A 16120-nucleotide genomic window follows, 5' to 3' on the forward strand; every position below is an offset into this window, starting at 1 on the left:
TATTTGCTTGTAGTGAACGCAAGTACACTTCTTCAGTCACTGATCAAGACATTCATTAGCCTGGACAAAAATCCACTGGATTATTTCACTGAAATCCAGAAGAGTGAAGTGTTAGTCAGATATAGAATTAAAAAAACATAACGGCTGAGGGTCACATAACAATCACACAAGAACACTTCGATCAGCATCAACATGTGTTAAATTGTGTTTTTTTTTAGAAGAAGAGGAATCGGTACATCATGCCAATTAAGATAATGTACTCGGTTTACTTCCAGTCACACATGTATGACAGGGACAGTGCATTTCCCACATTTGACACCCACAGAAACAAAGTGCCAATATATCAGTTTCCGCGTTCTTCGGGAAAGTTCGTCTTTTGCAATCGCGGAAGCAAAGTTTCACAACAGTTTACAGTGCCGCGAGGACTCACACGCGTCCAGCTCTGATTTATCAACCAGAGTGATTAGCTTCACATGAAGGCTCCGTGACCCTGTTATGATTGTGCCAACTTTACGCACCTGCAGATTGCGTCGATCGCTGCGCCCTCGCTCCTGGCTGCACCTATAGATCTGAAAATGCCTTATGAGAGAAGACACGCGACCAGAGCGGTGCTTCATTTGATGTGTCAGATTCTGTGGGTAGGTTAAGACTTATTTGCTTTGTTGTCACTATTTTTCTATCATTTCTCTATATGCATTCTGCCAGCAAATATTCCCTAAAACGTTTTAACGCAATTGTTAACAGATGTTTTTTTCCCTCTTCATATTTCATGTCATATGACTCAAGAGTGCATGTGAGAGGCAGGAATAAGGAAGTACAGTGTGAAAGCAGAGAAAATAACAATATCTGGAAACGGATTTCCCCAGGGGTGGAGCAGCAGTTTTAAAAGTGTGTGTGTGTGTGTGTGTGTGGGGGGGGGGGGGGGGCACATGAGCACCGCAACCGCCTTTGGCCCCTGTTTCAGTCTCTTTCTAGATTTTCTTCATCAGGATGCAAATAATATTGCATTGCCTGGACTTCCCTTCCTCATAAAGAACTCAATGTTAATATTCCTGAACATGGAAGTGTTGAAATATTTTATGTAAACTTGATTTTGATGAGGAAACATTCATTTCTTTTGTTGTTCTTTTATCTGCTTTTTATTATTTCACATATATTTTGTTGTTCTAATCTGTTTTAAGTATTCTTTCATCCAAGCCTTTATCGTACTTATTATTTTATTCGTCTTATTAGATAATAAGATTTTAATAGTTTTATTGCATTTCATTGTCTTCATTTCTATTCTTTTCTAGTTTCTGAGAGCAATAACAGGATGTAGGGGATTTTCTTCATTGAAAAGAAAGTGTGAAGCGCCAACAAATACCTTTAAGTTACGTAAATGAACACCTATATGGCATTAATGCAAGAATATGTACTAGCTACAAAATTGAATTAGTGCATTTTTGGATTGACAGCTTTCTGTTTCCCTCCTTTCACCTAATTACATGACAACTTGAGTGGAAAAATAAGTCAATCTTCTGCTGCCTTTCCTTTTTGGCATTCCTAACAAAAAGAATAATTCTTGCAAAACTTTGCACTGTCTGAACTGTCTGGGGGACTGAGGTGGGCTCCATTTCAGTACGCTGATACACAGCCAGGGCGGGCAAACGGTTTAATACCTTAGCACCTTAGTTGCAACACCCCCATCCCCCACGGGTGTGACGCCCATGGATTTCCCTTTCGCATATAGTTCTCTCTATATTCCCTCAATGTCCTCTATTTAATTATGTCACTTGTGTTTTGTGATGAAGGTGGTTTTACAGTGCATGTGACACTGTTTTATGTTTCTGTTGTATTTGTTCAGGTCAGCACTTTAACTCAGGACACACACACACATACACAGTGCAGCATCAGGAACCAACTCTCTCCTGGCTGAACTGTTAATTAAATTTAAACCATCAGTTTTTAATATAGTTATTTCCTCAGAATATTCATGACAAAAAAAAAACTAAGCTCCAATCACTTTTTGTTCTTTTGGGAGTCTTGCGTTAATTGGAGGACATGCTCCTCTGTGATTTATTTCAAGAAGAAATAACCCATACGTGGAACATTACTTACAAGACACATTCATTCATTCATTCATTTTCTATACCCGGTTATTCCTGTTAAGGGTCGCGGGGGTCTGCTGCAGCCTATCCCAGCTGTCATCGGGCGAGAGGCAGGGGTACGCCCTGGACAGGTCGCCAGTCCATCGCAGTTACAAGACACATGTAGCTGGCAATTTAATACAGTACCTCATAAGCACTGGAAAGTAGGTGGTTCAGTTCTAACGGCCGGGAAAGTGCAGCATTTTCTCCCTCACAACTATCAACAATACAATGCCCTTGAGCAAGGCACTTAACCAGCAGATGGGACAACTTCTAGGTGTAAGTATTCCAGCAAAAGCATTTGTCGCTCTCATTTTAACTTGGTGAAATATCGTGCAGCTACAAACGCTTACAAACTGTGCTGTTCATGGTTCTGAAACGACAGATACCAATACGTTGTTTTGCAACAACGGCTGTTTGCTGTTCGTGAAGAGATCGCATGGTGCACCCAGCTCCTACTGGCTCCTACATATCAGGAATGCTGAATAACAGGCTATAATATTGTAGATTATATGAGGGTTATTTCTGGGGTTATGCTGTTATATATGTTGTAACTGAAAACTCATGGGGAGGCAAATATCATTTAATTTCAGGAAATGACTCTAGCCTAAATTGGCGGGAAGCACAGTGCTGTACTGTTGCATGTGTGTGTGTGGATGTGTTTTGTGAGAAAGCACCATCTCCTGGTCACGCGATGCAACTGAAAGCTTGCGGCTCATTTCAAGTACATCTATAGGCGTGGGGAAACAGCTGGCCCAAAACAAAGAGCTTTTATAAGTGCTGGATGATGTATTTATTATTTTTAAACAGAGCTAGGCCAGCTGTTGCCCACTGCTTTCAGTCTCTATGCTAAGCTAATCATCTCTTGGCTTTTCACATACAAATACCAGAGTCTGCATGTACTCTTTTGAAAAGGGCTGTACCTTGAGAGGATAAAATCCTGTCTCAATAGTTTTTAATTAGTCTTTTCTCATGTTTTAGGTGCTGGGGTTTGTGGTGGCCCTGAGTGCAAGCTACATGCTGATGAAGTACAGACAGCACAGCCATTTAGTATCTGAGGATGACATCAATCTTCCTGCCAGGCTCGCCTTCACCAGCGCTGGGTTACTATTCTTCACCGGATTCCTCGGCTTCTGGCTGATACTCAGGGACTACTCCTGTCTGCAGGGAGTGGTGAGGCAGTGTGTGTGTGTGAGTGCGACATGATGAGTACAGGTGTTCGGACTGTGCTTAATAAAGCATTTCCATTTTCCAGTTTGTTTACATGCTCGTCGTGGTCTTCTGCGTGGAATGTACGGCATCGGCGTTGGCTTACTTTCACTCAACAAAGGTATGCAAGCTGCACAAAGCATTGTACGGTTGCACAATCATGACAAAGAAACGAATAACAGCATGCTTATGCGTGTTTATGTTTTCTAAATTTGTGTGTAGGTGGATTCAGAGATAGCTACCATCAGTGGGTTGTTTCAGAATTACACCGGCAGCAGTCAGGACCCAAAGTCTCGGGCTGTGGATGCTGCTCAAGAGGAGGTGTTCTGCAAAATGTGTACAACCACGTAGCGTTTCAGAAAGTGACCATTTAAAGCCACAGTGTGGAGATTTGTCTCCCTCTTCTGGCAGTTAGAGTAAACACAGAAACACTGTTGACACATGTATGCCTACATTCCTTCAGTTCATTGTTTTCCTTCTGGCTCTCCAACAAAACTAACAGTGATGTTTGTCCTCACATACGATTCTCAGACTGTAATCTGTCTGGATGCCAAGTTTCTTTTATCCTTTATTAGATGCTCCCTAGATTCTGTTTTATTTTTTCTAACCACCAGACACAGAGAATTCATAAAACCTAATTTACATCCATAACCGTCATTTTCCAGCTTTACACTTACTTGCTGTAGATCATACATCCCGTTTGCAAAAAAACCCCAAAACACTTAATCCTGCATACCACTCAGATTTTTAGACCAGTAAAGAGTATTTTGTGTTTTATTCCCTGATAGTTGCAATGTTGTGGCGTCCATGGCTACACTGACTGGCTGGAAACCTCCTGGTTTATCGGGACTGGTAGGGTCGCCTTTCCTCAAAGCTGCTGCAACGCGACTTTCCCCTCTTGCAATGGCACTGTGCACCAGCCTTGGGAGCTTTACAAAGAGGTGGACATGTGCATCCTCATGCATTCACACATATGCTCGAAAATACTCTAGCATGAATGTATTATTGGACCCCTCTGCGCTTTAATCCTTGAGTGTCTTCCTCTGCCAGGGCTGCCAGGTGAAACTGAAGAAGGCCTTACAGTTTGTCCTGAGACTGGTCATCATCGGCGCACCTGTGGTTTTTCTGGTGGAGGTACGAAAGACTCGATTACAATTTTCAGCTGTCTTTTACAACGGAATAAACAAAAACAACACCACAAAACTGATCCAGAGGTACAGTAGCTTTGCTGTTGTTAAGTGAATGCGTCAAAGTTGCATTAAGTAATTTGATTTTGGTCCAAATGACTCTGCAAATGTTTAAATGGAAACCTGAGGCAAATTCTGGGCAGTAAAAAGGGATGGAGGAGTTTCTCAAACACACTGCAGATCACAGAGATAAATGGACTTCCTGCACAGACAGATCTCCGTGGAAACAAAGTGTTAGCAGCTAAACGTCCCATTATTTTCACCAGGTAGTCGCTATCTGTTTCTGTCTGGCATTTGGGCGCTAAATAGTTAGGTTAATAGGGAGGAACATTATTTTCTAAGGCGATTAGCCCGAAACACAATAGTAGTGGCATCTTCTTTCACATTACACACGTGTCGGTAAAATAAATAACATATAAATAAATGATAAGTGGAGTTCTGTGTGAATTTTCAGAAACACAGGTGTTGTTTGAGGGTCAGTTGTAGGAAAAGTGAGCAATAGTTAAATTTGGCTTTGTTTATGAGTAACTAGTTTGAGTACCAAATCGTTCAATCTGCAAGTTCATTGATTGTGCACTTAATTATTCAAGTGAAAAAATATATATTTGCTTATTGCGCAGTAAACCAGAGTCCTGATCTGTCTTTCTCTTTTCATGCAGGTTGTTTTGTTTGTGACGGTGACACAGCTGATGAGGGAACTACCATTGCCGGAATATCGGTTACTGAATAAATGAAACACTGTGGCAGATGGGAGCGCACTGAGATTTGCACAGATGACACTGAATATCATGTTGTATTGCGCAGATCTCGCTGGTGTTGGCGGATAGAGGGGTTCTGGAGGACACTACCGCACATGTAACGTAAAACTAGCCAGAGATACTTGTGTAATGCAGCGTGGTATGGCTTGTGTTATTGTGTGCTGGTGTATTTTTATTGTATACAGAGTATTCTTTTACAAATTATGTGCAATGTGTAAACTGAAAATTTCTGAAAGACATTAAATGATTCTGATACTAAACAATTTCCTCACAATGTGCTGCTGTTTATGCTATTATTGCATTACTCCATGATCTCCACGCTGTACTTACTACTGTTGTTAATGCACTGTGCATTGCGAAGCTTCTCTGCAATAATTACAGTGCACAAAGTATGTATACTGCTATGATACAACCACCACCCAACCAACACCCTCTTATGTTTTCTTCTTAATAATATGAACTTCACATTGCTCCCATAGTACTTGTTTTATCACAGTTGGAGCTTCAACTAAATAAATAAATAAAAAAAAACCTAACGTACAAACAACCAGCTTTTCGCTTCTGACAAGACTCGGTATGTTTGAGTATTGACCCTTTGCCACAGACTTGGTTGGCACATTTGATGAAGGTGAAAAAAAAATGGATTACCATAAAGTTGTCAAAACCTGTTTCATATTGCATATGAGCTCTGTGCATGACTTAATATGCACTTCTTTATTTCCCCATAAGACATTTGCAAAGAAAGTACAGCAATGTAACGCTGGAGATGGAACAGGGCATGAGGTAAAATCTCTGATTAACTGCATCAAGCTTGCAAAAAAAAAAAAAAAAAACAACCGCTGTTGTTTTTTCCAGCTAATTAGCAGCATAATTAGCTATAGGACATAAAAACTCACATTTTTCTTCAACCTCGGTTTCTACCATCAGACTGCTAAACTCACATAAGCTTATCTCTGAAGTCTGAACATACATCCTATCTACATGCAATATGCAATATGACTGCCACTTGCCGCTTTTACTTAACATTTGCCACCTTTTGTGAATGTGGTTTGTATTTTATGATTTTCATGCAGTAAATTTGTGCTACGTATGGTTGAGCTCAACATTTCATTGCATTGTTAACCCCTGTGCTAATCCTGCACATGGTAAATTAGGTTAATAGTTCTCATTTTTTTTTTTTTTTTTATTTGTCTCTGTTTTAGAGCTCATTTTATTTGTCTCTATTTTAGAGCTCATTTTATTTGTCTCTATTTTAGCTGTGTATATTGACCGTGGATGTGGAACGAGTGGACCACGTTGTTTCCTGCAGAGGCGTGGCTGGACGTCGGTGGGCGTGGCCGCTTCCGTCACGTATCTCCTTTCTCGGTTTCTTCTACGTTGTGGCCGACTTGGAGGGAAGTCGTGAAGGAGGAATTTAAAAAAAAAAAAATAGGAGGAGAGCTGAAACAGCAACGACCCACAGAAAGCTGGTGAGATTAGCAACGTTGATTTAAAAAAAAAAAAAAAATAATAATAATAATAAAGCGTATCCCGAGGAGTCTCCCCCTGTGCGGGATATGTTGGCGTGTCAGGTTTTGTCAAATAGGAATGGCTGCCATGCCGCTCTCGAGGCCCGAGGAGCCGTTGGCTAACGGCGGCTAGCGTTAGCATCCTGGGCCTGTTAGCAGGCCGCTGGGGTTTCGGCGCGGGGACAGAGACGCATTGATCCGACGCTCTCCAAAATACGGAGGCGGTGCTTTACCTTTTTTTAAAAAAAAAAAAGAAAAAGCTAGCCAGCCAGCTCTTCAGCCTCTTTACTCAATACGAATCAACGGGTTAATTTTGTGTGCACTAGCGTTTGAAATGCTAGCAGTATGTATTATTTTTAACGGTCCCGGTTGGACGTAATATTTGCAGTTTTAATTGAAAGAAGTCGAATATCCCTCTTGCTAGCTTGCTAATGCTAACAGGCGATAGTGATGCTAGTCAGGCCTCTGCACGTTTTCTGTGTTGGAGATGGACTCGTGTGAATTTAAGAAAAGCAAATGTGCACGATAAAAATGCAGTATACGTTTGCAGAAAAAAAAAATTGTCTTAACAATAGTATATTGATAGCGGGAAAGAGAGAAAGCGGGTCAGACGGAAGACACCAGCTCCTCGTTCTCCTTCGCCTCGCAGTTATTCATTCAAACGCTGCACGTCCAAATTCTAGTCGCTTGCTGCAACGACTCCACATGCATGTCCTCTTTTCCGCTTTGCACAATAACAAATGCTAAACTAGGTGGCCACCAGGAGCACTGGCTGGTGCTCGCACAAAATGTAAGGGGTAAACATCACAACACAGTCTGACCCGGTGGTCTAATAATGAATGGTTACACTGCACTGGTTGCTGTTTGGTGTTATTTAGTAATATATCACGACTGCATTGTTGTTTAGGTTTGATATTTTGTCAAAATTAGGCATGGATGTGAAGATGCAACTGTTTGTTTCCTCCTCTGAGTCAGTCTTTTGTTTCCTCAAGTCCCCCCCTCGTCTGTCCCATCATCAAACTTTAATTATGCCTGAAATATTTAACATGAACATAAAATAATCTCTTGGGGGAAAAAAGGTGGATGCGTGCACCATGTTTAGCTTAATTTATGACTGCAGCTAGCAAGAACAAGATGCTGGCATGTAATGCTGCACAAAACGGGTGTTTACACACTCCTACTGTTGTAGTTTTAGGTAATATTCACGCTGCAGCATCCTTCAGCTGTGTCTAAGTTGTACAGTTTGGTTAAAAAAAATTTCTGTATGACCCTTGAAAGTGAAAACACGTGTTTGTATATATTTGTTGTTGTCCGTTCTGTGCCTGTCTTTAGATCCCGAGTGTGCTTCTTCTGCAATCATTGTAACGCCCCCTTGATTTTTGTCTGTCCCGTCTCCGCTTAGCCTCAGGAGCAGTGAAGTGTCTTCATGGCAGTTCGTCGAGGACACAATAAGTACATGAAAGTGAGTATGAAATCCCACCTGCTGTTAAAGGCAGAACTCCCGAGTGTCTTGAGCGTGTCGTTTAGCAAAACCGTGGGGTGCTTCACAGATTCACGTTCGTATCGTAGACCGTGATATTTGCTGTAAGGATTCATTTTAAAGACGCAGCCGAGAGGCGACACATGCAGTGCGGCTCCCACTGACTTTGCCCGCGTGTTGCGAGTGTAACGGCACACGAATCTCGTCTCACCCACCGGAATACACAATCACAATCCCTCTCAGGCGTGAATAGATCTCTGTCGGGTTGAGCGCTGGACTGGTTCCCGTTTCAGGCCCGATCCCAACAACAGGGCTCACTCTGATGAACAGAACTTTTTAATTTCTTCGTGTCCATCCTTGTTATGGGCACTTGCAACTAATCTCAGATCCTGTAGGCGTCATCGCTAATCAAAACTGCACAGCAGACCGACACGTGACAGAGTTACTTGTCTTTATGTTGACTTAAGTCACCATAATGAGGTCAGTTTGCAGTTTTAATCCAGTCGCATGCTTACATAATATAATTAGTTACTATTATATGGCCGTCCGAGCTTAATTTCCTGCTTCTCTGTTGCGCTGAAAACGAATTACGATATCGGGACAAAACATTGTGGACCCAGAGAACCTAAACTACGAGCCGAAAGTGTCTTTTTAATGTTATTGTTGAGATTTTAAATGCATTTGGGAAGACAAAGACGTAAATTGATGCTTTTAAAAAGAGCCACTGAAACCAAATTTTATGTTCTGATTTGTATGTAGTGATATAAAGACACACAGTGGTGGAGCAGGATGCTAGCTACTGAAGTCGTTTCATTCACTTTCTGCCATTATCAGCAACCGCTCCTCATCCTAAACTCAATACTTTAACGCTTCCTCTTTTATAGGTTGAAGTAGCTGCAGTAACTTGTGCTGCTCTGCTTAATTTTTTCAGTCACGCTTTACATTCCTGCACCTTTGTTATGTAGGATCCGAGTTTAACCATTGGTTCCTTTGACTGACTGGTAATTCTACGTCCTTTATACAAATCTGCTTCATTTTTAAGCGCGTGACCTCAAACAGATTCCACTAGTGGAGCGAAAATGTGTTAAATATTTGATTAAATGGTGACTTTTTTTTGGAAATTGAGGTCAGCGAAGGCTGTATGACGACCCTGATGGTGCATATGTTAGGTTATACTTTTTCAGATACCCCTAGAAGTTTAGTGTTTCACATTAATTGCGTACACAATGTCCTGCAAACCGGACATACAGTAAATCCTCTAATATTGGCCTGTATTCCATTACCGGCCAGGTCTCCAACATTGGCCGGTCTCGCTGTCAGCGGAGGTAATAGTGGCCGGGTCTCTAATAGTGGCCGGGGCTATTATTAGAACCATCTCGGCGGGTCAGGGTTTCGGCGGCACGGTGTGCGGGACCTCTCCCCGGCGTCAGCAGGCCCCTGCCGGGCGCATTTCCTCCGTGGCGGTGCGCCGCGACCGGCTCTTGGTCGGCCTGGAAGTGCTCGGGGCGAAGGTGGCTCGCCGGTTCCGGCCGCGAGCTTTACAGCGACCCCCCCGCATCTCACCTCGCCGCTTCCCTGGGGTCGTGGAATCAGTGCTCACTGCGCCCTCTCTCATATTTTATAGGTTCAAATAGATACAAAATCTTGTTTTTATTCATTCTACTGGTAGTTTGTTCTGCTCAAATAGAAATTGAGGCCTGCCTCTAATTCTGGCCTCCTTCCAATAAAGGCCTGGGCCGCGATGCGCTTGAGTAAATAAAGGCCCGGGCCTGTATTAGAGGATTTACGGTAGTTTCACGTCTCATTATGACGAGCTCCCCCAGGCTTTTAAAATACCACACGGTCTTGTGTCTTTGCTTATACGTCACCTTTTTTTGAGATCCGACCTCCCGTGCTTACCTTCCTTTGCGTTTGTGGGCCCACCTGGCCGACCTGCAGGAGGTGTTTGACATGTCGAACGGTTATGAAGACCACATGGGAGGGGACGAGGGGAAGGACTCCAAGACCAACCTGATAGTGAACTACCTGCCCCAGAGCATGACGCAGGACGAGCTGCGGAGCCTTTTCAGCAGCATCGGAGAGGTGGAGTCCGCCAAGCTGGTACGAGACAAAGTCGCAGGTACGTTGAACGGCGAAAAAAAAAGAAAAGAAAAATGTCACCAGATGGGAAATTAAACACGAGATCTTAGTTTAAATTGACACCAAAGGCCGTGTTATTTAAAATATTGCAAGGTGTGGCGAGCTTCATGACTTCATGTCCAAAACGAGCTTCTTGGCTTTTTAATCGTGACCTCTGGCTCCTCTCCTCAGTGATTCTATAATGTTTTATAAATTAAAGATCCCAAATTGACTCCCTGCTCGAGCCAGGTAGTAGTTTTTTTGACCGCTGTAGACTTGTTTTATTTATTTATTTACTCATTCCAGCCAGATGAACTGTCAAAAGTTTGTTTGCTTAGTCTAGCATGCAATGTTAAGATTTGGTTTTGTTTTTAATATTTATTTGTTTGCAGATTTTTTTGAACGACACAACGTTTTTTTGTTTTGTTTTATTGTTTTCCTTTTTTTTTCTCTAGGCCACAGTTTAGGGTACGGATTTGTTAACTATCTTAACCCTAGTGATGCAGACAGAGCTATCAGTACTCTGAATGGACTAAGGCTACAGTCCAAAACTATCAAGGTAACGTGCAATAAGGTGTTCTACAATTCTCAAAGCAAAGATGTCATGTCATGTAACTCTCCTGTGGCTCCTGTGCTGTCCGCTAACTAGCTAGTACAAGTCAGCCCGAGGAAGTGATACTGCTTTTCACTTACTGACATGTCTGTTGACTTTAATTTTACTTATTTTATTTGACGCATTCTGGCAGATTCAGTCACTTTTTCGTGTATTTAATTCCCCCAAAGTACCTTTTTGTTATTTTATTTTTGACCGATTTTATTTTATTTTTCTGTTGCTGTAATGTTTTTTTGTGCTTCTGACTCCATTTATGCTCAGACCAAACATCTAATGTCTACAAACCGATTAGACGACTGTCGGCTTACCCGATGTTCAGTTATCTTTTCTATTAAATAGACAAAATCTTTCATGTGAGGTTATTGTAATTTACAAAACATCTGATGTAACTACCCCAACGAAACCCTCAAAATTATTTAGATGATGATGATTTTTGTTGTTGTTTCGTTTTGAATGTGTCAGGAGAGTTTTAACCAGGCGACCGCTGCTTCCTGTTTCTAGGTTTCATATGCACGGCCCAGCTCGGACACAATAAAGGATGCCAACCTGTATATCAGCGGCCTGCCCAAGTCCATGACCCAGAAGGATGTTGAGGACATGTTTTCACGTTTTGGTCACATTATTAATTCCCGTGTACTTGTTGATCAGGGTACAGGTACGACAGGTGAATGACTTCCTTGCTTTTTTTTCCAAATTCGCAAATAAATAAGTCAGGCAGAGCACACCCGTGCTCCTCGGTGGTTACGCTGAAGCGATTTGGAACAGGCAGTCACCGGCTTCTCTCTCGTCCCTAGGCGTGTCCCGCGGGGTGGCTTTCATCCGCTACGACAAGCGCGCAGAGGCGGAGGAGGCGGTCAAAAACCTGAACGGCCAAAAGCCGCCGGGAGCCACCGAGCCGATCACGGTTAAGTTTGCCGCCAACCCCAACCAAGTGAAGAACACGCAGCTCATCTCGCAGCTCTACCACAACCAGTCGCGGCGCTTCGGAGGGCCCCTGCACCACCAGGCTCAACGGTTTAGGTCAGAGAAGTTGTGATTATTTAAACTGATCTGAAAAGTTGTCAGTTTTCTTGTTTTAGAAAATTCTCGCCGGCGGCGTCAAGTTCACAAACCGCTCTCTCTTTCAGGTTTTCTCCCATGGGTGTTGATCACATGAGCAGCATGGGGAGCGTCAGCGTCCCCGGGAGCTCCACCTCCGGCTGGTGCATCTTCGTCTACAACCTGGGCCAGGACGCCGACGAGAGCATCCTGTGGCAGATGTTCGGCCCCTTCGGCGCCGTCACCAACGTCAAGGTGATCCGAGACTTCAACACCAACAAGTGCAAGGGCTTCGGGTTCGTCACCATGACGAACTACGAGGAGGCGGCCATGGCGATCGCCAGCCTGAACGGCTATCGGCTCGGAGACAAGATACTGCAAGTGTCCTTTAAGACCAGCAAGGGCCACAAGTAGAGAGAGCTGGACAATCGGGTGTAGAGGAGAGCAGGAAGTAACTGTTGCCAGGTTTTTGTTGCAGAAAGTAAAAAAAAAAAATTGCAAATTCTGGCACACAAGTTTTGAATTTTAGCATATTCAGAATTAAACGCGAAGTTCACTCTTCTGCACCTTTGTCTAAAAGAGTATTAGTTTTCTCCCCCCATTGTTATACTCTTGTTTGGGGCTTGAAGAAACTCGGTTTAAAAACATTTTTTGGAGTCGAAGGAGAGGTAAAAAAAAAAAAAACTTTCTCCCCAAGATTTTGAAAACGATCACAAAAGCTAAAAAAAAAAAAATCCTGTCTGTATGTGTTGCATGTTTAACTGTGGGGACTAGTCAGCGGAAAACAAATGGTTCTTAGCAGTGTACTGAGTACAGAGCACAAGAATAGCCCTGCAAAGTCGTTCTCCCGGCGTCGAACATTTTAGTGGATAATTTATTGTGTAAAGAGTGGGAAGAACAATAACGGTCGCTTCATTTTGGCAAAGCCTATTCTCTGTCCCGGATCGTCGTCACGAGTAGAAATAGATGCCTTAAATTATCATCCGGCGCACACGCAGATCCTTTCAATACCACTCGAGTCAATCTAAGAGCAAAGCACTTTTTAACCGATCTGTTTTAGGTTGCTATAAATATCAGTCTTTTTCGATGTTAATTTGTGACTTCTGCTCGCCCTCCGACAATGTTTGACGAACGCGATGAGCTCTGGAGGGATTTCTTTTTTTTCTTTTTTTTGTCATCCCTGTGTAAAGTGTTTTTTTTTTTTTTTTTCTTGAAGTTGTTTTTCCAGGAGAGTCCTGTTAAAATTATATATATATATATATATATACACACCCTGGTCAGTGAGTAAGGAATTAAGATGGACCAAAAACAGGGAGAGATTTCATCCGATAAACCCAGATATTTTCTTTTTTCTTTCTGAGAACCGTTTAACAAGGTAAATTTACACATTTTTGGTTTATTTTAGTTTTAGTTTGTTTTGAAGAGGTACTGAAGTTATATCTAATGCTGACTGAAAGCATGGTGACTTTGGCGTTTTGCCAGTTATTTTCTTTCTTTTGATTTCATTTATTATTTTATTTCCTTTTCATTTTATTTGTTTTCTCTTGTAGAGGCGTAGAAATTTCCTTTTTCGTTTCAGTATAATTCACAAACTTGTTTTAAGAAGTGATTATCTCAAGTTTGGAGAGAAGCTAATGGCCTTTGATATTGATTTCAGTTTATTTGCTTTCTCTTTTTTTTTTTTTTTTGTTTGTTTCCTTTATTTTGTTTTTGGTTGTTTCACTTTTGAGCATAAACCATTAAATTTAATTTCGTTTTGCCGAAAGTTTTGTTTGGTTTGTTTCTTTTCTTTTTTTAAGCATTTTAATTTGAGTTCTGTTATTATTTTAATTTTATTTCTACGAGTAGGAAATCTGCCACAGTGCTGATTTAAAAAAAAAAAAAAAAACAAAAAAAAAAAACAATAATAATAATTCCCGGTTTGAGCTAAAACAGGCTGCTGCAAAAACGCGTCTCCGTTTGAGGCTTTTGAAAGATTAAAATGGACCAACGCAGGTTGAGATAGGAGGGAAGTTGAGCATCCAGGAGACATTTCTACAAACGTTTATTTCCGAGACGGCTGAAAAAACACTTAAGAGCAGCAAAAGCAAGTATTAGTTGTGACATCTCGCTCTGTCAATACGCTCCTAAGGCGACGTACGTATCAACTGTCAGCTGCTTTTTTTCCCCTCCCCCGTGTAGTTCTCTTAAGCAAAGCGTCGATGTTGGATATTTTTACACGACCAATAGGTACACACTTAAAGATTTAACCTTTTAGACCCACTACTTTGATCTTTGAGGACACACACACACACACACACACACACTCATCCGACAAAACATCTCTGGCATATCACAACTCATCTTTCTATCCTGTGATGACTGTGAGATCCTGCTTTGTTGTCTAAGGTGGAGCATTGGTACTGTAATAATATATAGAGGCGGCGATGGAGCTTTTTTTTTGGAACAGAAACGGCTTCACTTCTTATTTACAATTACCGTTTACCTCCCCTGCTTCATTAAATGCCTCCCGTTACTACAGATTTTGGTCTTAAAAGTGCATTTCAGTTTCCGTGTTATTATATATATATTTTTTTTTTTCCTTTTTTTGTGTCACAACCCTTAACCTTGTGCAATATTTCACAACCTGCTCAAAGCAGGCAGTAGAAAATGTCATCTTTTTTTTTTTTATATATAATTTCCTTTTTTTCTACTGACATATGTTACTGCTTTGTTGTTTTTTTGTTTTTTTTTCCTCAGCAGTCCAGTTGAAGTTGCATGAAAAGATGCAAGTGTTTTAAGGGGCAGTCGGAAGAAACTGCATTCCGCCTTAATTTATAAGTTGGGAACGGTGTATTGTACATGAGAGGAGGCACAGGTATTTATTTGACAGTGTATGCGCTCATACTTGATTCTTATTGGAGTGTTTTTAATGGTTATTGAATTGTTTTCTTGGTTCTGAACACTAAGCTGAAGTCCATTAAATGTCTTCTAACGTTGGATCATTTCAATAAAAACATGGTGGCTTTTCAGAAGTGGAAAAGAGTTGAATGTGTCTTCAGAAGCTTATTGTGGATTTTGGAGGGATTTCACAGACGGAGGCTAATCGAGTTAGCATTACGGTAATGTGCAAACTTAGTTTCTAATTTACTCGTCTGCCAACAAGTAGCGACGTAACTGATTCAGGAGCAGCATTTATGGGAAGACAGGTGATTATTTTGCATTAGAGTTTCTCTGATCACTCATTATTACCTTCTGAGTCCAGCAGGATGTTAGGAAGTTGGCTGTTCCTCGCCTGTTGACAGAATTAAATACTCAACAACATAACCTTTTATACGTCTTCAACAACACTGATGAAATGGCCTGAACCGATGTCTTACAACGATTTAGAGCTTCAGGATGTGAGACGAGAGTTTAGTCTGCCCCAAATGTCCTGAAAAACCACCGATCTGTTTGATGTGACGTGTTTGCAGGCATTTGTTTTCAGGTAGACTCCTACTTCCAGAGAGGACGGAGCTGCAGCTACTTCCTAACTGCTGTATTTCTGTTCGATCAGCCACAACATTACGACCAAAATAACTGGAGAAGTAAATAACATCGACCATCTTGTGACAGTTCAGTGTTCTGCTGCGAAACTTTTGGACCTGGCGTGTTACTTAGACATGTAGCACCCACCTAGACCAGACCAGGCACCCCCACCCCATAGCAATGACAGTCCTTGGTGGCAGCAGCCATCCCCAGGAGGACACGCACAATAACAGTTTAGGAACAACTAAAAAAAAACATGAAAAACAGCACGAGGTGTCGACCTGGCCTCTGAATTCACTAGATCCCAAACTGATCAAGTATCTGTGGGATGATCCACAGAGGTAGGACACCACAGGACACGCTCAGAAGGCCCATGTCCATTCTCTGATGAGTCAAAACTGTTTTGGAGGCACAAGGGAGAGCTACACAATATTAGGAAGGTGGTCATAATGTTATGCTTGATGGGTGTAATGGGTTATCGCTTCAAATCTACGGTTCAAACGTGGCAGTTGTTCCGTTGACTACAGTTTTTGTTGTGGCTTCAACAGCAACTTTTTGGTTGGGTGACCTGAGGCA

At 41.9% G+C, this 16120-nt stretch overlaps 2 protein-coding genes across 4 annotated transcripts; both read left to right on the top strand.

Moving 5' to 3' along the window:
• Nucleotides 1–353: 353 nt before the first annotated feature.
• On the top strand, nucleotides 354–7024 carry tspan37 (tetraspanin 37). Its single transcript, XM_084569429.1, has 7 exons — nucleotides 354–638; nucleotides 3108–3299; nucleotides 3382–3456; nucleotides 3558–3656; nucleotides 4124–4276; nucleotides 4386–4469; nucleotides 5182–7024. The coding sequence occupies exons 1-7, from the start codon at nucleotides 576–578 to the stop codon at nucleotides 5254–5256; spliced, it is 741 nt and encodes a 246-aa protein (XP_084425555.1). The 5' UTR covers nucleotides 354–575; the 3' UTR covers nucleotides 5257–7024.
• On the top strand, nucleotides 6637–15062 carry elavl1a (ELAV like RNA binding protein 1a). 3 transcript variants are annotated; one of them, XM_084569426.1, is made up of 7 exons: nucleotides 6637–6749; nucleotides 8191–8250; nucleotides 10195–10387; nucleotides 10842–10945; nucleotides 11501–11663; nucleotides 11794–12019; nucleotides 12127–15062. In XM_084569426.1, exons 2-7 carry the CDS (start codon nucleotides 8215–8217, stop codon nucleotides 12449–12451), a joined length of 1047 nt encoding a protein of 348 aa, XP_084425552.1. In that variant the 5' UTR covers nucleotides 6637–6749; nucleotides 8191–8214; the 3' UTR covers nucleotides 12452–15062. The 3 variants fall into 3 exon arrangements, with proteins under 3 accessions (XP_084425552.1, XP_084425553.1, XP_084425554.1); XM_084569427.1 differs by having other exon boundaries at nucleotides 10207–10387; XM_084569428.1 differs by lacking the exons at nucleotides 6637–6749; nucleotides 8191–8250; nucleotides 10842–10945 and having other exon boundaries at nucleotides 10264–10387.
• The last annotated feature ends 1058 nt before the right edge of the window (nucleotides 15063–16120 follow it).

The sequence above is a fragment of the Chelon labrosus genome (assembly GCF_963514085.1).
Source record: "Chelon labrosus genome assembly, chromosome: 20".
In the NCBI taxonomy this organism is placed as follows: Eukaryota; Metazoa; Chordata; class Actinopteri; order Mugiliformes; family Mugilidae; genus Chelon; species Chelon labrosus.